Source organism: Dermacentor variabilis, chromosome 9 (assembly GCF_050947875.1).
Source record: "Dermacentor variabilis isolate Ectoservices chromosome 9, ASM5094787v1, whole genome shotgun sequence".
Taxonomy (NCBI): domain Eukaryota; kingdom Metazoa; phylum Arthropoda; class Arachnida; order Ixodida; family Ixodidae; genus Dermacentor; species Dermacentor variabilis.
The window spans coordinates 145,563,184-145,584,812 of record NC_134576.1 but is presented as its reverse complement, the minus strand read 5'-3'; the positions used below and the strand labels follow the sequence as shown (position 1 = coordinate 145,584,812).

Sequence of the window (21,629 nt, the reverse complement as noted above, 5' to 3'; positions counted from 1 at the left end):
TATTTGACATGCAGACTTACATGTTAGACAAATAGTGCTCTAAGGTATGACACCTATCTGCAAGATCAGCTCTGACCCTTATGCAGCAATCTTGTAGACTTCCAAAAAGGCTTACAAATTAAATAGTTGGCAATACAAGGGAATCTTCATTGTTTATTAACCTGTACAGTAGTTCCTCAACTCTGGTACCTGACCGCAATGTCGGGATGCATAACAGCTGAGGGGTGCAGCCTCGCTGTCGACTTACAGAGGATGAGGTGGCTATGGTTGGCACCAAAGAAGGTGCCCGGTTCTACTTTCTGTGAGCAGGCTGTGACACCAACGCTGACCCGAGGTCGCAGCATCTGCCGGTCTTGTACTTCCAGCTTGCGGATGCATCCCGGAAAAGAGCCGGTCACTCCCTGCAGGTGGAGACAGCACAAAGTTGACTTATATCAGCACTGCACTAGTTAGCAGCATGGATGTTGTTTCTAACTTGTGAGGGACTTACGCGAAGGTTGTTTTTCACTTGAGATGAGACATTGCGTGGAAGTCCACCAAGGTAGATGGGGCTCTTGACATTGATTGAGCTGGTGGTCCCCTGGGAGCTGCCCTGTGCCGCTGTGGCATTGTCCATGTACAGCACGCCCATCTGGCCCCGGCGGCTGAACTCAAGAGAGTGCCACTCTCCAAGATTGTACACATCTGATGTCGTCAGCAGGCCTGGGCCCGTGCCACAGTTGAACATGACGTTCACCTACAATATGACCCCAGAATGTGCCAAGAAACTGAAATTTCAGAGGTGCAATGCCCACTGTAGAAGAACAAACACTGAAGCTCTGTGCAGTAAAAATTACAAGCTTAATCAGGTGTAATGAGCACCTGGCAAGGTCTGTAATACATGAACTCATCGCTTATGTTTTCAGTTATGAAGCTGGGTCACTCTGTTGCTTCTGGCTGTGCTCCTTTTATTCCTTGCTATCACGAATGCTCAAGAAGAAACAGGTTACATTTACATCAGACATACATAAAGCTCCTTTTCATTATGTGTGCTTTCTTGATTAGAAAAGACAGCTTGGAAGAATAAAAGTTACTTGAATTCCATAGCCCCTTTTTGTTGATGTTAATCCCTCATCACATCTTTAAATTCTTAATTAGAGTACAATGTCACACATTATGCTCCCACTTCTGAGGTGGCATTATGCCTTCTAAGCACTGCTCATCTATGTAATAAAATTAGCAAGAAAGAAGAAATGGATGACGTTCAAAGGTGTAGTTGCAAGTGCCTCACATCGGGAGAGCCTGTCCATATGGTGAATTCAGTGATCAAGTCCATTTCTTCAGCACTCTAACACTTTATATTCCATAAACAAGTCACAAAGGTCCCATTTAATGCCCTGCCTGCACAAGAGGTCTGTTAGTACAGACAGTGGCACGAAAATGTTGCTTGCACAGCATTGCAACAGATGTGGTTTCAAGGAGCAACATGTGCATACAGACAGAGACTCAAGCTGTTCCAGTGAACAACATTCATGTTAAAGCACTCACTCTTCCTTGCTTCATGAAGATGGCTATGAAGTCGACTTTGTTGCTGTTGGTGACATAGAACAAGATACCGTCCTCGTGGCGAGTGCGGAACTCAAGCGAGATGGTTGAGTGCTCCATCAGACTATTGGCTAAGTCTGTAGGAAGTCGGAACTCGAGTCGGCTTTCGGGACTGTTGCCAAACCGGAGGCCACTCTCGGGTGTCACATCAGCATCACGATCTGGCTCCAGTGGCAGCACACAGCCAGGAAGTGGACCACTCGAGGGATGGCTGCCTGCGCCGGTCAAAAGACTGAGATGCATGTAATAACACCAATTCATTTTGGTATGGGCTCAAGGCCATTGTGTAAGTTCTTATTCTTGTACCTATAGTTTCTGTCTTCATCATCGCGTCTGACATCCACATTTCTTTCCATTCTCCTTTTTCCCCAATGCAGAGTAGCTGGCTAGAATAATCTGCATCAGGATGATGTTTCTGCCTTTGTCTGGAGGTGAGCATTCTCTCTCTTTCTTTCCAATTCATGAACACTGCCACTGTGGGCTTATAAAACAACCTTTCCTGGCTTCTGCACACGGTTATGTACAAGTTGATGCATTTATCGCATGCTGAACAAACCTGTATCGCCACTTTAATGGCCCATATTTGTAGCGGTCCTTCAGCATTGCCTTCACACTGGCGCTCTGTGGAAATGATACAGCTACCATTCCCTGCATGCGCAAGAGCAAGCACAGCTTTGGTTTCCTTAGTCTGGTCTTCTTTCAAATGCAGCTTGCAAGTGAAAAGCTTAAGAAATCCTAAGAAAGATCATCACAGCATCAAGCCATCATTATATAGCAGAGCGTGGGTGTAAGCCAGTTGGTGAATCGTGATGTTGGAAGTTACCGCAAGGAGCACACAAGACGAAGAAAGGGACAACACGAAGCGGTACTGACAACTGATGATCTAATGAAACGAACTCTGGGCTTATGTAGATCAGACACACGTGTGCACCCAAAAAGCAATAAAAAAAACCAATAAAAACACAGAGCGACCTTCAACAGGGGTGTGATACAAATGCTAAGATAAACACTGAAGACTATTGAATCACCGAACCTGTGTATCACATGGAAAGAAACAAAGGTTCTTTCTGAGAAACAGCAATAGATGGTGAGCTGACGCAGTCACCATCCTTAAAGCGTTGCATGATCACTGTCTCTACAATCTCTCTTTCCAGCTGAAAGCTTTTTCTGTTTTTTGTTTCTTTCCATGTGACACACACGTGTTTGGTGCTTCAGTAGTCTTCAGTGTTTATCTTAGCGTTTGTGTCACACCCCTGTTGAAGGTCGTTCTGTGTTTTTTTTTTTTTCCATTGCTCTTCAGGAGCACATGTGTGTCTGATCTATATAAGCTCGGCATTAATTTAATTAAATCAGCAGTTGTCAGTACCGCTTCGTGTTGTCCCTGTCTTCGTCTTGTGTGTTCCTTGCGGTAACTTCCCAAATCACCGTCACTATGCACTGGGATAATGCTTGCATCTAGCTATTTCTTAGACTGCAACTGCAAAATCTTGCCACCAGTTTAACATGCTAATATATTTTCCTCACACCAACATAGACAACATTTTAGATATCTGCAAATAAGTCAAAAAGCCCATGGGAAGCCTAAAGGGTCACTAAAGCAAAACGATAAATCAGTTTAAGCTAATAATGATTTGTATGAGAACCCTGCAGGCAGGCATGTCAAGATAATAGTTTGATTATTAGATGAGAAAATGAAGGTCGAAGTATCAGTATTTGAATTTCGCACCGAAACCCCAATGCCGGTGCGTCAGTCTGACATCAGGCATTCAAAAGAATGTTTTATCTTTTGGGCCGCGTTGGCTGAGTAAAGGTTCCCAAAACTTGCAAGTTTAATATTCAGTTCCTTTAGAACACAATGTAGTCAGTCTGTAATGCTATATAATTAAATAGGCCCTAGAAGGTGCCATCAGAATCCATGACGTCACAGCGAGCAGCTGTGGGAACTTCAAGGAGGCGTCGCCACCCGTCTTTCGTTCTTGCGCTTTGTTAGGGTTGGCGTCTGACACCACGTGGCGACAGGCCATTCACCCTACCCTCTGAGCCGGAGCCCACGGGCGACCTCATGCCCTCCACCTTCTCTTGGCCGTGGCACCGTGTGTGCTACCTCGTCCCCTCCACATTCTCTTGGCCGGACCCCATGGCGCCGGAGAGGTCATTCACCCGACCTTCTCCCCGGATTCGTCGAAAAGAGGATCGACTTCTCCTGCCCGTGCTCGGTATTGCAGGAGGGGGGGCCCTCTCTCCGTGCCTGTCACGTGTCCTCGACGGAAGCAAGATCCCGCCCACACTTGTAGAGAGCTATTTAAGGGGCTCCGAAATGTACTTTGAGAGACTTCAGACTTGATACTTCATACTTCATGCTCTTCTTATTTTATTTCAACTACCTTTGAATAAACAGTGCAAGTTTCGCACTAGCAAATCGTCTCGCCCCTGCTTGGTCGCCATGATCTACCGGATGCCTGCAGCCCGCCGACAACGCCATGCTACCCAATAAGTAATGTCGGTCGAGCTTCGATAGGCAGGCGTCGCTACTTCTCGGCAGCAGTACGGTACGCTACCCTGGAGTACGCAACAGCTTTTTCTGGCTTACCAAGGGTCTTATCGTGGTAAGAGTGGTGTTTCTGGCATCATAGAAAGGTAATTTACTGATGCAGAAGAAATCATTTTTCTCTTTAGTATCCCTTTAACTGTCTATGACAGAAGCTTTTTAAATCTTATACATAGGTTAAACATTTCCAAATTCGAAATCGCCTGTTTCACCATCTTCAGCCTGACTTCTTTTGGACACTTGCTTTGCAAGTCAAGATAGTTTCATAGAATGGTTTGGCGTAAAGCTTCTAGGTTCCCTGGCTTCTTAGTTTTGAATTTCTTCCAGATGACCCCTTTAATTCCTTTCACCTTGATTCAAATGATGTTCTTTACATCTTCAAAAGAAGGTCATTGGTAAATTAAATGTGGAATAAACAACCATTTTGACATCATCTTAAGACTTCTGTTGATTTTGCACCAGCAGTACTTATCACAAAACTACCAACCATTGCCGAATTACATGCTTGGGCATACTAACACAAACAAAAAATGAAAGTAACTGGTGTCAGGACATGAGAACACATGGCAAGAGTTGGCTTTTACACAGAAACTGTGAGCAGGAAGTGCGCATCTAAAATAGGCCGTTACCTTCATACACATGCGTTGTGACCTCTGTAGATATGCCCTCTTCACCACTCTCCTCCCCAGGCAGAGGGCAGCTGGTGAGGACAGCATTAACTCGATCTGCAGTAGCAGCGAAATTCTGGAGCACACCTCGCACAGTGGAATCACCGAGACATCCGACAAAGAAGGTGCGGCCATCAAGCTGAAGCTCAGGATTGGCCTGGACTCCAGTGGGGAGGCCTCCAAAGTAGAGTGGGCTGGTGGTGTGAATCAAGATGGGCTCCACCGCATTCTCTTGCACCTGAGGGTTCCCACCAAAAACAAGCAGCCCTTGTTTGAACAATGCAAAAGTTAGGGCTCTGAGACCATGTGGTGCAATGGCTAGTACAGACATGGGCATCTGTGACAAGACTGTTAGGTGGGCTGAAATTGCTCTTGAAGAAATTAAAAGCACAATGAGAGACAAAACATGGATAACACACAGGATACAAACTTCCGTCTTTTGGAAACCTTATGAGCTTTTTATCTTGCTGTGCAGCAAGGGTGCGCATATTATGCACAGGCTTGATTGATGCAATGGTTGGACCATCGGTAGTCATATGAATGGGGAGAAGTTATACTGATGAGTATCTCGAACACTATAGATATTAAGATTTGGAGTGTGGTGGGAGTGGGGGGTAAATGCAAGGTTCCAGTGCAAAACCAGCCAGGATGCTGAGAAGAGCATAGTAGTAGCAGGTTAGCCTCTATCATCAAGAAAAATTAAAATGCAAGCAAGAATGAACACATTGGAGCGTGTTTCCTTGAAATCCCTTCATAGTGTAAAGCACGATCACCACAACGCCAGTTTCTGAACATGCTGCACTCCCAAAGCTGTCTCCTTTCTCCCAAAGCCTGAATTGCGCAAGTGTCATCAACAATGGCAAGTGTAGGAAGATGGTGACCATGTGTTGTAGCCAATTTCAACTTTGTCTGTGTTTCAATTTATATGGATGGCATTTCACGTATGGTAGGCAAGAGCACTTGAAATACACATAACAAAATGAGCTGTACCACTGAATGTGTGCTTTTGCCCTATGTTTCAAGTCCTACTGCTTACACCCTAGCATATCCTTCAACAGCGATCATGTTATTGATTTTCTTTTTTTTTCTGCGTGTCGTCCGCACTATACAGGTGTATGCAAACCCACAGTGACAGTCTAGCAAAACAAGCACTTTGCTGCTGCTCAACTGCAAGACAGTGCTCACCACAAGAGCATCGTCAATGTCCAGCCTCAGCCGGTTGGAGTAGCTGCTGGCAGTGACATAGTGCCAGCGGCTATCATCGTAAGTGCCCTCAGTCTCTACACGGCCACCTGGTCGTGCCTGTAGGAAGAGTCTTCCACCGCGCAATCCGAGTGCAAGAAATTTGGAGTGGTCCTCATTGCTTGTGTAGAAGATGAGACCATTGGGGCGGTTAGTGCGGAACTTCAATGTCAGCTGAGCATTCTCTGTCAAGTCCATGAATGGCATGGCGACAAAGCCAGGAGACTCTGCTGAGAATGACACCACCCGTGCCACCTGTTCAAGGAAATAATAAGGAAATAACTATGATTATTCACAGCATAATAATCGGATAGACTGCCTGCATGTCTGTTGACAAATTTCTTCATTCAGGTACTCATAAACAATATTTCAATCAATATATAGAGAGAAAATATATAAAAATAAAATTTTGGTAAATTCATAGCACTAGCCTTCACTCAAACAAAGCTTGGCGATCGGCAGCACTGTTTCTGCTTATAATGAGTTGGCCACCTTTCCTCATAATTCAAAAGGCACATCTTCCATTTTATACATCTTCTATGCGTAAATAAAATTATTTACTCAACAGCACGTAGACACAGCAAACGCCATTTCGACCTTTAAGCTGCTGTCTCAGTAGTACGAAGCATGAAGCAGAAACGCCTGACAGTAAAGTCACCTACATTTGGAGGACAACCTGTGGTTACAGCCAGGGCTTCCTTGGTCTTGTGTAGGTCCACTAGTCTTGCGTCTAGCTCTAACTCTTCAATACATCCTTCAAAGTTCATACGGGTCACCTCCCTATGGAAACCAAATGAAGATAATGAGTAAAGCAAAACTTTGCGGAGAACTTCACTGTGACTGAATTGGATTGTTTAGATAACAAAGCAAGGGATAACTTTCTCCTCTTCACTAAGTGAGAAAGTACAGGAGACAAGTCATCTGAGATAAAGTCACCTGGACGGTGAAAAGTTAAATGTAAATTTCACTTTCACATTCATAAACAGTGTGTCACAGGTGCAAAAGCATTTGAAAAGCCTATATGTTTCCAAGATTCCTTCAACTTTGATCATTAAGAAACTTGCACAATCTCTGAAGGCCAACTGCAACAAAATTTCACTTTGAATAAATTGGTTATGTATAAGTGTACTATTGAAGCAGTCTTGGCAAAGCTGCAGGGCTGGTAAGTATCCAATTTTAGCAGCCTTGAAATAGCACATAAGCAGACGACACATGCACCTAGTGGCAGTGGTTAGTAGTAGTGGTGCTAATCTAAGATCATCACCTCTTTGAGATTATCAGCACAACATGGCCACCACCTAATCTTGGAGGTCACGCCAAGGAGTCATGCTGGTTCTCAAGATTCCAGGTTCTGCGTCTTTTCTGGTCAAACAGTAATGACATCATTCTGCTATTCTTTTTTCTTTCTTCCAGTTTTAGTATCAAGAACATCTATATTTGCTACCTTTTCATGATGAATCCAGCAGTATTTCAAACGCAAAATTTTGGACAGAGGCTGCCCCATATCTAATCATCATCATCAGTCTGTTTTATGTCCACTGCAGGGCGATGGCCTCTCCCTGCGATCTCCAATTACCCTTCAATTACATCCTCGATTGCGTTTCCCTCCTCTTAGTACCCATTCTGTAACCCTAATGGTCCAACGGTTATCTAACCAGTGCATTACATAACCTGCCCAGCTCCATTTTTTTCTCTTGATGTCAATTAGAATATCGTCTATACCTGTTTGCTCTCTGATCCAAACCGCTCTCTTTCTGTCTCTTCACATTGTGCCTAACAATCTTCGTTTCATCGCTCTTTACGCGGTCCTTAACTTGTTCTCAAGCTTCTTTGTCAGTCTACAAGTCTTAGCCCCATATGTCAGCACTGGTAAGATGCACTGATTGTACACCTTCCTTTTCAATGATAATGGTAAGCTTACAGTCAAGAGCTGGCAATATCTACCTTATGCGATCCAACCTATTTTTATTCTTCAGTGAATTTCCTTCTCATGATCAGGTTTCCCTGTGGTTAATTGACCTAGATAAGCTTACTCCATCACACACTCTAGAGGCCGACTTGTGATCCTGAACTCTTGTTCCTTTGCCCGGCTATTCATAACTATCTTTTTCTTCTGCATATTAATCTTCAACCCCACTTTTATACTATCTCTGTTAAGGTCCTCACTCATTTGTTGTAACTCGTCTGCATTGTTGCTGAATAGAACAATGTCATCAGCAAATGGAAGGTTGCAAACGGAAGGTTGTAAGGCTCGTTGATCCTTACTCCTAAGCCTTCCCAGTTATAGGGGTATTACTCAAGTTCACGCGTGGCGCACCTGACCCTTCTCTGGATCACACAGCGCCGGCGGAGCGGCAGTCGCTCGCTAGCACTTTCGCAGCAGCCCTCACAGTCAGAGCTGTGACCCCTAGCCCGCGGTTCGCAGTGAGTTGCGACCACGGCGGGTTCAGGCCAGGGGGGACAGGGTGAGTCTCGACCTAAGGTGTTTATTCATCTTAGAGTACAAGTATACCAACCGACAACAACAGCAACCACACATACAAATATAACACAAAACCACAGCGGCGGAGTGTTCCGCACGTCTGGGGCGAAATAAACCGCACAATGTGGGAACCACAAAAGAGGCTGATAAGAGTTCAGCTCACCCAGAGTGGATCCGCGCTCGGGCTCTGGGGCAGTCAGTCGCTCACAAAGGCCGAGTGCAGCAGGGGGACGGCGTGCGACGATCTCAGTGGCTGAATTGAGATGCAGCCAGTCGCAAGCCCTTCAGCTGAACGACAAAGATGCATCGGGGGAATAGCGCTTCTCCCTGAGCGGCGGAGAGGGAGTCTCCCCGGTTCCAAGAAAGGGAAAGGAGGGAACGGGGTGCCTTGGCTGCAGTGTCGCAGCCAGGCGCAAAGAGCAGTGGGAGCGGCGAAGGTGCCCTCTCCCCACTACCCTCCGCGAGTGAGCACGTAATTATTGCGTGATAACCGCGTGGCTGCTCCGGAGATATCGGGATGCGCGTGCCATCCCACATCCCCCCCCTCCTTAAAATAACCTTTTAACTGCTAAGAGGCCGCCGTCACCTGAGGCTTTCCTGAGAGGGACATGTTTCTCCGACAGCAACACGGTTTGAGTCCGTGTTGGTGAGGGAGTAGCTCTAGCTGCAGACCACCTTTGTCGCCATGTAGGTGGTCGCGAGCCAGGCCGGAACATTGAATGATGGTACGGATCAGCTTGACAGTAACGGGATGTAGTAGGAGGCAAGAAGGCTGCTGGGTACGGGTCACCTTGCTTCTCGGCAGCGTCACCTGCCCAGTCGGACTTGCGGAGTTCGTGCTGGCGAAAGGGAAGGGCCCCTGGATTTTTCTTGGCGACCTCGATTAGGCTGACACGATCCCCGAACCAGCCTAGAGATGGCGCAGGACAGCTGTCTTCCGATGTTCCCTGAGGTCATTGCCCTCTGGTATGGTCGAACGCGTTTCTTTCTGTTCGTCCCGACACAGCTACCTCTCTGTCGTTGCGCAGCCTCGCGGGTTTCGGCACGCAAGATCGGCAAAGGTGCGCCGACCCACCCCTGACGATGGCTTGCACCTCGCTGCGCAGCAAGGGTCCACTCTGTCCTTGCAGGCGAAGTCTTTCACTCAGCCTTGAGGCTGAATGCTTGGTTGCGGGGCTCGCAACTCGGTCGCGGAGTTGTGCGGCACAGTTCAGCGAATTCTGCGCCGCTGCGACCATTTCGGACCGGAAGTCGCTCGCTGTGCTTCTTACCTCGTTGTTGGCTGCCGGAGGATCCTCTTTTCTCGCCACCTGTTGCCTGAACTGCGTTACTGACTGCTTACGGCCTGCTCGTTCGTACACACAGCGGAGACGGTCTTTTCTTCTTGCTTGAATGTTGTTGCACGGCTCCCGACGGGCGGTCTGCTGCTGAGACAATTTGGTTAGCCCCTCTCGCTTCTTCCAAAGAGAAAGCGCGTGCTCGCTCTGAAGCCTGCGTGCTAGACATTGGAGGAGCGTTCTGTCCGATATCGTGCACAATAAAATAGTCTCCGCGAACCGGACGGAGTTAGTTCTGCCGAGATTGCAAGTTATAATGCTGCACTGGGCTCGAACGTCGAGCTGTGCCACCCAATGCCGCTGCCTGCAGGCGCGGGAGAGCGTTCTCCTCGGGCCACTCATTCCCTCTGTCGTAGTAGGGTTTGAGATCACAGACATGCACTGGTCGGCTGATTGGTCTTAACTTCAAGTCCGCCAGCCTGTACACGAGCGAAGAGACAAGTCTCTCGCACCCGGTACGGTCCTGTCCATTTCGGCACCAGAGAAGCTGAGAATTTCTTACTGACGTCGCTCAGGACGTGATTCCGTCTCAACACCAGGTCGCACAATTTGTAGTGAACTTCCCGATGAGAGCGGTCGTACTGCGCTTTCTGCTCGGCACGTGCAGTGCTTAGGTTCGTCGCGCTTTTTGTAAACCTTCCGTTACCTTCGTGCGCAGCCCAGTCACATAATCGGCGAGTGCCGACGAAACAACCAGTTCCGTGCTGCTGCGTTCCTGTAGAGTAAGTTCTACCGGATTCAACAGCTCCCTCCCAAGGTTGAGGGTAGCGGGTGTATACCCCGTCAATCGATTCACTGTCGATCTGATCGCAAATCCAATTTCAGGAAGACAAGCGTCCCGCTCATTGTGTGTCCCCGCAAATGCAACGAGCATGTGCTTGATGTTGCGGTTCACACGCTCAGTCGGATTCGCCTGGGCATGGTACGTGGTTGTTCTCCTGTGCTTAATGCCGAGAGCTGAACAAGAGCCCACTAAGAGTTTGGCAGTGAAGTAGGACGCATTGTCCGTTATCAACTGCTCAGGATAGCCGAATCGTGTAAACACCTCGATCAGCTTTCCCATGATTACGCGTGCCATCAGCTTCCGTAGGGGGAACAGTTCCATCCACTTGCTGAAATGGTCTGTGACTACGAGAAGGAATCGGTTCCCGGTCAGTGTCCTGGGGTAAGGTCCCATGACGTCACATGCCACAATTTGTCACGGTGTTCGGCTATTGATCGGCTGCATGAGCCCGGGTGGTCGTCCACCATGCGGCTTCACGCGTTGGCACACGTTACAAGAGCGGGTGTAGCGCATCACATCCTGCTTCATTCCAGGCCAGGTAGCAAAGCGGCAAAACTTCAGATAAGTCTTAGCGCCACTTGCATGCCCGGCCAGGCACGTATCGTGAAAGTAGCGTAAAAGTGCTCCTCTCAGCGTGCGTGGAATCACCACTTTGAAGGACTCATGTGTATCCTTCTCCGCTGGAATGTATCTCAGCAGGACGCCATCAGAGTCTAGCAGGTAGGAATCCAACGCGCTCACAGTAATACCAGCTGTTTCGGAGCGCCGCACACCCGCAGCAATACCAGCTGCGTCCATGTGTGCCGTGGCCGCGCCGCCGGGCTCCCGGAGCCCCTCAAACACTTTCTTACAAAACAGATCCTCCCGCTGTGCCTCTAACAGCTCCTTTCTGCCAAACACGCTCCCCACAGAACTGACGCAGTCCAAGTGGTTCACGCTTTTGTCCTGAGAAGGGGGTTTGTCCGCCCTTCCTTCGGGACCAGCACCGTTGAGCCTTGTAACAGTTACTCTGCTCTTAGGCTGAGTCACTGAGGAGTCACGATGGGTATTAATGTTACCCCTCCTGACAACCTCGATCGTCGCAGCGGTTAGTCCGCTCTCAAGCTCAGTTTCGGGTGGGGTGAGTTGAGTAGTAATGTTACTCTTCTCACAGTCAATGGGCGCGCGCGAAAGTGCGTCTGCCACAACGTTGTTCTTTCCTCTACTGTAGTGAACGGTAAAGTCGTATTGCTGCAGGAGAAGTGCCAATCACGCGAGCCAGCCGCTCGGCTCTCCTAAGCGCCTAAGCCAAGTCAGTGCCATATGATCGGTCTCAATAATGAATAGGACTCCATCAATATAGTAGTCGAACTTTTTGAGAGCGAGAATGATCGCTAGACATTCCTTTTCTGTCACGGAGTAATTTTTCTCTGCGGGAGTTAAAGAGCAGCTGGCAAAAGCTACCGGGCGCAAGCTACCTTCGTGCTGTTGGAGCAAAACCGCTCCTAGGCCAATGTCGCTGGCATCCGTATGTATGACAAATTCTTTGTTCAAATCTGGTAGCCTTAACTCGGTGGCTTCCACGAGCGCGTTTACGAGGTTGCGCAGTGCCGCCTCTTGCTCGGGACCCCACCTCGACTGCTCACCTTTCCTCAACAGCATAGTCAAGGGGGCTTGCAGTGCAGCGCAGTTTGGGATGAACTGTCGACAGAAGTTCGCCAGCCCCAAAAATAGTCTCAGTCCGCCTATGTCTGCTGGTGACGGGTAGTCCAATAATGCCTGAACCTTGTCATCACACGGGAGAAGGCGTCCGTTATCAAGTTTAAACCCCAGTAGCATTACTCGGGTTGCTGCGATCTGGGTCTTGGTCGGGTTTAGCGTTATCCCCGCAGACCTCAGACGCTCCAACACGTCCCTGAGATGGCGTAAGTGCCCATCAAAGGTACACGAGTATACCACCACATCATCCAGGTAAGCAAGAGCATAGTGCCACCTTGTGTCACCCAAGACACGGTCCATCAGGCGCTGGTAAGTCGCAGGCGCACCGACATGTCCGAAGGGCATACGGGTAAACTGGAAAAGTCCCCTGTGACAAGTGAAGGCAGTCTTCTCTCGGTCACAGGGATCTACCTCCACCTGAAAGTATCCTCTGCTTGCATCGAGCGTAGTGAAGTACTTCGCTCCGCCAACGTTGGATACGATCGAGGGAATGCTAGGAAGTGGATATGCGTCCTTGCATGTCACCTCGTTCAGGCGGCGATAGTCAACACAAAGGCGGGGCGTCCCATCATTTTTAGGAACCAACACCACAGGAAAACCCCATGGGCTGTCTGACCTTTCAACAACGCCTGTATCGAGCAGTTCGTCCAGAGCACTGTCTAGTGCTTTCCTCTTAGCCAAACTCACCGGCCGAGGATTGCACTTTCACGGAGAGGTGTCACGTGTCTCAATTTTGTGCCTGTATAGCGTAGTGCAACTAGGCCGCTCTGTGAATACGGCGTCATATTCAGTCAGAAGCGATGAGAGGCAAGCCTTTTCTTCCCCTGACAAACTGCTTGAGTCGTTCAGCAGCGGGTGGTATCATTCGCCCCACACTGCGGTACACTGTGCCAGCGCAGCGGGGGTTATGGGCTGTGCGGGAGGGGAGCAGTTCCCCTCCGCGCCTCTTTTCTTAGCGCGGTTGGCCGGACTGCATGTCGACCCGGCCGCAACCGTTCTGAGGTACCTTTTCGGGCAATCATTGGGTCGGTCTGCACGTGAAGCATCATCGAACGAAGTTGTCTCTGACGCTTCTTGAAATGGAACGAAAGGTTTCAGGGTGCCACATTCTCGCTCCCTATATCCTCCATTGTAGACGTCAATAACAATGCCCGTCTTGGTGAGGAAGTCTCTACCAAGAATTATAGGAACCGACAGGCCGGGAAGGTGAGCGAGGCATTCTCGCCTCACCCGTTTCTCCCACCGCACCACAAGCCTAGCAGCACAGCTCACGTGCGCCGTGCCACTGGCGAGTCGGAAGGTCACATTACTCTCTCTCAGTCGGATAGCGTTCCGACGAAGATGTTCACACACCTCGTCGCCAAATAGTGAAGCACTTGCTCCTGTGTTTAACAGCGCAAAAAACCTGCGCCGAGCGACTATAACCTCTATGAGCGGCACTGGCATGTCGTTGGTGGTCCGAAACGACAAGCTAGCGGGGCAAGGAGTTCATGTGTCTCACTTCGCGCCGCTGTAACCGCCGCCGGCCATGCAGCGCTGCTCACCGGCGGCCCCGCTCGTTTCCCGAAAGCGCATGCTCTCGGTTCTCAGGCTGCCTGCAATCTCGGGCGAAGTGCCCCGGCTGATTGCATCGATAACAGAGGAGAGCCGGCCTTTGTCGGGCTTGGCGTCCAGTGCCTCGCACCGTTTGATCGTTGTTCCTCTCTATCGACTGCTCCCTTGCAGGCACGCTTTGCTTTGGCATCCTCGGGCTGGCATGTCGACAACGATTCTGCATACCTCAGCCATCGGCAGCGCGTGCTGCACGCATGGCATAAGTGTACGGGTCGAGAGCCCGGTCAGATAAGTCCCAACCATTTCTCAGTTGTCCGTCACTGAAAGCAACCGCACCATCTCTACCGGAGCGAGTGCGAAAAGTGTCCCCGTTCCACGTGCATCGCGGCTCAAGTGCCCTCGACGCTGGGGGTGGATATCGGTATGAGCGCGAGGCGAGTATGTCCGCCTGTATGCGCTTTGCCTCCGAGGCCAGCTCATCGAAATCCCTGAACTTGCTGCCTCTTAGGTACGCTGCGAAGGTGGGATGAGCTTGTCGCGTGACTCTTTCCACCTTATCGCAGTTCGGAGCAGAAGGGTCAGCGGTACGATAAAGTTCGTCCATCGCCCTTACGTACTCGAGCAAGGATTCGTCTGGATGCTGAGTACGTAACTCCAACTCGTGCCGCAGACGATACTGGTAATCTGCGGGCAGGAATTCCTTGCGTAAGGTCGCTCGGAACTCGGCCAGCGTGCTAGACCGGTAGTCAGTAAGCCGGAACCAGCGGGCAGCGTGATCAGTCAATGACAGTGGTACGACGCGTTCTAGTATCTCGCCATCGGACAGCCCCGTTGCGCGCTGGTAAGTCAGCACGCGATCGAGGTATTCGTTGACCCTAACTGAATCATGATACCCGCTGTAAGCGGGTAAGTCCACCCTCACTCTCGGTTTAGCAGCTGCGGCATATGTCAGCAGAGTGTTCTGCATGGTACCTGTCAACCTCTCAATCAAGCGCATCGCATCGTGCAACAGTGCCTGCTGAGGCTCGCTCTGGCCAGTCATGTCTGGTACAGGAGCGGGACGCGTTGAGCAAGTGTGCCGCTGTGGCTCCGTGCTCTCCCCAAACTCTGGCGAACGGTTCGGCGTAATGTGCCTCACGCCTTCAAGGGTACGTCCTGCCGGAGAGAGCGCCTCATGTGTAGCGCTACCCTCTTCGAAGCTTATCAAATTCCCAGGGCTAACGTTCGCCGCAGGGTATGACTGAGCGGTAGCAGTTACCGCCGCTTCGAATTGTTGCCTGTTGGTAGCAACCTGTGACAGCGTATACAATGGCTGTAAGTCAGCCCCGTATGCTGCCATGGTTCGTTCGTGTGGTGGCAGTCGCTCACACAAACAGACTCAACCTGTCACACCTCTGGCCCCACGTTGGGCGTCAAATATAAGGGTATTACTCAAGTTCGCGCATGCGCACCTGACCCTTCTCTGGATCGTACAGCACCAGCGGAGCAGCAGTCGCTCGCTAGCACTTTCGCAGCAGCCCTAACAGTCAGAGCTGTGACCCCTAACCCGCACATTGCAGTGAGTTGCGACCACGGCGGGTTCAGGCCAGGGGGGACAGGGTGAGTCTCGACCTAAGGTGTTTATTCACCTTAGAGTACAAGTATACCAACTGACAATAACAGCAACCACACATACAAATACAAAACAAAACCACAGCAGCGGAGCGTTCCGCACATCTGGGGCGAGATAAACAGCACAATGTGGGAACCACAAAAGAGGCTGATAAGAGTTCAGCTCACCCAGAGTGGATCCGCGCTCGGGCCCTGGGGCAGTCAGTCGCTCACAAAGGCCGAGCACAGCAGGGGGACGGCGTGCGGCGGTCTCAGCGGCTGAATTGAGATGTGGCCAGTCGCAAGCTCCTCAGCCGAAAGACAAAGATGCATCGGGGGAATAGCGCTTCTCCCCGAGCGGCGGAGAGGGAGTCTCCCCGGTTCCAAGAAAGGGAAAGGAGGGAACAGGGTGCCTTGGCTGCAGCGTCGCGGCCAGGCGCAAAGAGCAGCGGGAGCGGCGAAGGTGCCCTCTCCCCGCTACCCTCCACGAGTGAGCACATGATTATCGCGTGATAAACGCGTGGCTGCTCTGGAGATATCGGGATGCACGTGCGATCCCACACAGTTTAGTAGCTTGAATACTTCTTCCAAGTGCGCAGTGAATAGCATTGGAGAGATTGTGTCTCCCTGTTTGACGCCTTTCTTTATAGTTATCTTCCTGCTTTTTTTATGTAGAATTAAGGTAGCTGTAGAACCTCTGTAGATATTTTCTAAGGTATTCACGTAAGCGTTCTGTACTCCTTGATTACATAATGCCTCTATGACTGTTGGTATATCTACTGAATAAAATGCCTTTTCGTATTCTATGAAAGCTATATAGAGAGGCTTATTCTACTCTGCACATTTCTCGATAACCTGATTAATGACGTGGATATGATCCATTGTAGAGTATCCCTTCCTGAAGCCAGCCTGTTCCCTTGATTGACTGAAGTCCAGTGTTGCCCTTATTCTATTGGAGATTATTTTGGTAAATATTTAATATAATACTAGGAGTAAGCTAATGGGCCAATAATTTTTCAATTCTTTAATGTCTCCCTTTTTGTGGACTAGTATAATGTTTGCATTCTTTCAGTTTTCTGGGACTCTTGCAGTCGATAGACACTTCGTACAGAGAGCCGCCAGTTTTCCAAGCATTATGTCTCCTCCATCTTTGATTAAATCGACTGTTATCCCATCTTCTCCTGCTGCTCTTCCTCATTTCATGTCTTGCAAGGTCCTTCTGTCCTCATCGCTAGTTATAAGAGGAATTTCTGTATCCTGTTCATTACTGTTTCTAATTGAGGTATCCTGACTCCTCTGTGTACTGTACAGGTCAGTATAGAATTTTTCCGCTGCTTTTACTATATCTTCGAGATTGCTGATTATATTACCCTGCTTACCTTTTAGTGCATACATCTTGGTTTGTCCTATGCCAAGTTTATTTCTCACTGATTTCGGGTTGCCTCCATTTTTTACAGCTTCTTCAGTGTTTCTCACATTATAGTTTCGAATATCACTTATCTTTGCCTTGTTTGTCAGTTTTGACAGTTCCGCGAATTCTATCTTATCTCTTGAGTTGGACACTTTCATTTTTTGTCGTTTCTTTATTAGGTACTTTGTTACTTGGGAGAGCTTGCCTACTGTCTGCCTTGAAGCCTTGCCTCCCACTTCAATTGCTGCCTCTGAAGCCAGCCTCATTATAGTTTCATTCATTACCTCTATGTCATCATCATCATCTCTGTGTTCTATGGCTACATATTTGTTTGCAAGTACCAGCCTGAATTTGTCTGCTTTTACCCTTACTGCTTCTAGGTTGACCTATTTCTTCTTGACCAATTTTACCCTTTTTCTGTTCAAATTGAGGTGAATTCTAGCCCTCACTAACCCATGACCACTGCACTTTACCCAACCTATCACTTCTACATCCTGCACTATGCTGGGATCAGCAGAAAGTATGAAGTCAATTTCATTTCTTGTTTCACCATTAAGGCTTTTCCAGGTCCATTTTATGTTGCTACGATTCCTGAAAAGGGTGTTCCTTATTCGAAGCTTATTCCTTTCTGCGAATTCTAGCAGCATCTCTCTTCTAGAGTTCCTAGAATCGACGCTGTAGTTGCCAATTCCTTGTTCACCAGCCTGCATTTTCCCCACTTTTGCATTGCAGTCACCCATTACTACAGTATACGGAGTTTGCACTTTTTTTATAAAACTGATCTACTTCCTCATCATCGTGACTGGATGTTGGGGCATAAGCTTGTACTGCCTTTAATCTATACCTCTTATTAAGTTTGATTACGATTGCAGCTACCCTCTCATTAATGCCGTAGAATGCTGTCAATGTTGCCCACTATGTCCTTATGGATTAGGAATCCTACCCTGTATTGCTTCTTATCGAGGAGACCTCTATAGCAGAGGACATGTCCGTTATTCAGCAATGTATAAGCCTCACCAGTTCTAATCTCACTAAGGTCGATGGTATCCCAAACAATGTCTGATAGTTCCTCAAAGAGTCCTGCTAAGCTAGCCTCACTCGAGAGGGTTCAGGTGTTAAATGTTGCAGGGGTCAGTTTCCATTGGCAGCCTGTCCAGCCCCAGAGATTTTTAGCACTCTATGCTGTGTTACAGGCCTGACCACCACCTTGGTCAGGTGCTCTGCAACTGCTGGGGACTGAGGGCCATTGGGTAATTGACTGAGCCATTTGGGAAGGGATGGCGGAATACTGCACCGGGGAGGCCAATTTCTGTTCTGGTGAGGGAGTGTACTGTTGAAGCTTAGTGGGCCTTCCTAATTTGGTTGTACCTGGATTAGTATAGGCAGGTTGCGAACGTAGTTCCCGCGCCTACTAGGGCGCCCCTCGCGGCGGCGAGCGCGGAACCGGCAGGATACGACCGGCCCGCTTGCGTTCGGAACGCCTGTATGTGCACTGTTTCGCGCGTAGCTGTTGTCTTTTCTGAGCAATGCCGCAGTGCAACCCGAGCTTTTGAGTAGTGGGCTGCAGCAGCACGTACACCAACTCACGAGGAACAAAGTTTTACAGGTTTCCAAGCCGACCGTATGAAGAAGAACAACGTCAACACTGGATAGCGCTCGTCCGACGGCATAAGCTGTTTTATGTTCCGGCGTTATGCCAAGTGCGTTATAACGCTGAATTCTTTGCTTTTACAGCAATGATGGCAGCAACGGGACACATGCAGCCAGTGGCGTAGCTAGGTCGTCTGGCACTCGGGGCCCATAGGTCTTCTGTGCCCCCCCCCTCCCCCGGGTTTATTCGAGGAAGGCGAGGATATCAACAATTTCCGTGTGTCTCCAGACGTACATGACACCCCCCCCCTGGTCCCTTGCACCCGCCCCCCCCTTTGCTACGCCACTGCCTGCAGTGCGACAGGACATGCAGCAAACAAAGTAGTTTGTTCCCACACTGTACCGCAGTAAAGCTGTGGAACTCTTTCCCAATCCTCTCCCATTCAAACAGCGCTAGGGCTTGCTGAGAGATTTGAGGAGGAGTTGCAGCCGGCTGAGCTGGCACACACCCTTCTGCACCCAGCATATCAACGAAGGGGCAGTTGGGACAACCAAAATTTTTGACAACGTGGTTTATTGGAACCTCCTTTGCACGCACTGAAAAATCGCAACATAAAAGTATCACACTTCCAGTAACTTGGGCGAAAATATTTTCCCAGCGTAGTCTAACACAACTGGTAAGTTCATCCCCTTTTTTGTGTTTGGGGAGAACAACGTTAGAATACCTCTGGTAGGTCTTACGAGTCGTTCGTATGCCCCACGTTCTTGGATGAGATGTTTTGCATTCGTATTTGGCGTCCTGTATGTACAGGGAAACTACCGCGGCGTCCTTGCACTTCCCTGCGATGCCAGCTCGGCAATCGCAGCTCCCCGCTAGGATTTGTCTGCTGTCGCCGATCTTCAAGAATCAATCTCGCCTATAATTTCATGGGTCCACACCGTAGATAACGAAGTAACTTACGCTGAGCTTCACGCATTTCGCTGGTGCATTATTTTTCGTTTGCGGAATAAACCTAGCAGTCACTTCCGATCAGTGCGAGTTCAACACTTCCCTCACGTCGTAGACGTGGCCCACTTCAATTAGACGACTTCCTTTCTCTAAGTTCTTTCACGAAAAAAGCTATGAAGATCGTGTAATTCCTGAAACCCGGTTAAAATTAATATCGGCACGCTGTTTCGCGCCATCGCTACCGTTTGACAGGACGCCAAACACGCAGCGCGGGTTGCTGATGCCGTGAGTAATCCTACCACATTCGCGCAACTATTCGTCAGATGGCGCTAGGGGTCGGAAAGACAGGGCGCCGCCTAGCACTTGCAACGTGCCCATAGCCCCACTCGCTATCGGCATCTTTTGCCAGTGACAGGCATCTGAAACTACGCTATTTACAGGGTCCAAAATTTGACGACAGTTTTAAGAGATAACGAAAGAAAGGCTGTATATGCTAGGTGCATTCCTAAGCTAGAGGGCAAGATAGCAACTCACATGTGACCATGGAAAGTCGGGTGGCCTCCGATGAATATGTCATCATTGGAGTCAATGCCCTTCTCTTGACCTCGATAAGTGTCAGTCTTAGAATCATTGCCTCCCACCTGACAAAAAGGAAAATTGTTGAAATAGATATTATTGGCTGCAAGCACATGTTATCAGAGTTATTGGTGTCTCATCAAAGAAAGATGAGTCACACTAAGTTGGTAGGCTACACTTTTGGAACAGCCAATAGCTGGGATTCAGTAAAAGTGTAGAGGTTTGTTGCAGCAAAAAATGATGCAATTGAAAGACATGTAGCAATGTCACCTTGAAAATTCAAAAAGGAGCATCCTTTGATGTTGCAGCTTTTGTTAATGTCACGCAAAAAGGGTATTAAATGCTTTTGAGAAAAAGAAAAGAATACTTCATATTACAGTGAAGCTGTATATGACTATGATCATGGGATTTCTTCATCTCCGTCGACAGACAATTGAACCAATCACAGCGTAAGGTGTGCGCCACTGGGTTCCTTGTAGCGCCCCCAGATGATGCTCGCCTCCGCACATCCGCAGCGGGGGATTAAAAAAATAAAGAAAAATACCAGCTTTCCTCTGTGCATAACGTTCGCTGCAAGCATCACCCTGTAAAGATTACGGTTGTGTAAGCTGCAGTTGCCAGGAAGCGGCAACTGTAGCATACGAAGCAGGGGGTGATGCCACTACACTTTCATATGTAAAAAAAAAGAACCCGCCTAGCAATTGATTGCATTAGTGTTGTGATAGCACTATGGAAAGGCCACACATAGTTAGGACTCGCAAAGAACAGCGTGAACACTATGAGTGGCAATGGGAACAGCAACATTAATATGCACAACAGCGTCATGCGTAGGCTAGGCAGGATGCAGCAGTTCCTGGCCAAAGCAAGCCACGCACAGTTAGGACACCTGAAGAGCAGCGTGAATATGATGGGCGATGAAAGAAAAAGCAATGTCAATGTGCGCAACACCATCGTGCTCGGGCTTGGCAGGACCCAGTTGCAGGCTGGGTCCTGCCAAGCCCGAGCACCAGAAACACCACTCTTACAACGATAAGACGTTTGGTAAGTCAGAAAAAGTGCAAGAATGAAATACGGGTGGCGACGCCTACTTGAGTTCCCGCACCTGGGGGCTGTGACATCATGTATTTTGATGGCATCTTCTAGGGCCTACTAAATATAAATAGCGGTACAGATTGACTACATTGTGTTCTAAAGGAACCAAATATTAAACAGGGCAAGTTTCGGGAACCTTTATTCAGTCAACGCGGCCCAAATGCGAAAACATACTTTGGGATCCCTGACATCACGTTGACGTACCGGCGGTGGGGTTTCGGCGCGAAATTCAAATACTGATACTTGGACCTTCATTTTCTCATCGAATAATTAAACTATTTTCTTGAAATGACTGCCTGCAGGGTTCTCAAACAATGCTCCATTAGTCTAAACTGATTTACTGTTTCCCTTTAGTGTCTCTTCAATTGTAATGCTACAGCATCGCAGACTGACATTGTCACACAGCCATTTCGGGAGTGGAATTCAGAAAGGGAAGCTTGGATTTCACTTTCTTCATTAGTGAGAAATTTTCTTTAATGAAAAAGAGAGAATGAAAATTCTGAAAGTGTGCTTTACCAGTCCAG

The 21,629-nt window shown here is 48.7% G+C and overlaps 1 protein-coding gene across 2 annotated transcripts in view; it reads right to left on the bottom strand.

Annotated features, from left to right (window-relative positions):
* Nucleotides 1-21,629, bottom strand: part of LanA (laminin subunit alpha) — a 139,232-nt gene that overhangs the window by 2,203 nt on the left and 115,400 nt on the right. For both annotated transcript variants that reach the window (XM_075669831.1, XM_075669832.1), the window contains 7 exons: nucleotides 19,972-20,078; nucleotides 6,705-6,822; nucleotides 5,986-6,297; nucleotides 4,762-5,038; nucleotides 1,528-1,799; nucleotides 491-736; nucleotides 248-401 (listed from right to left, as the gene is read on the bottom strand). In XM_075669831.1, coding sequence (XP_075525946.1) covers nucleotides 248-401; nucleotides 491-736; nucleotides 1,528-1,799; nucleotides 4,762-5,038; nucleotides 5,986-6,297; nucleotides 6,705-6,822; nucleotides 19,972-20,078 — 1,486 coding nt within the window. The remainder of the gene's footprint in view (nucleotides 1-247; nucleotides 402-490; nucleotides 737-1,527; nucleotides 1,800-4,761; nucleotides 5,039-5,985; nucleotides 6,298-6,704; nucleotides 6,823-19,971; nucleotides 20,079-21,629) is intronic.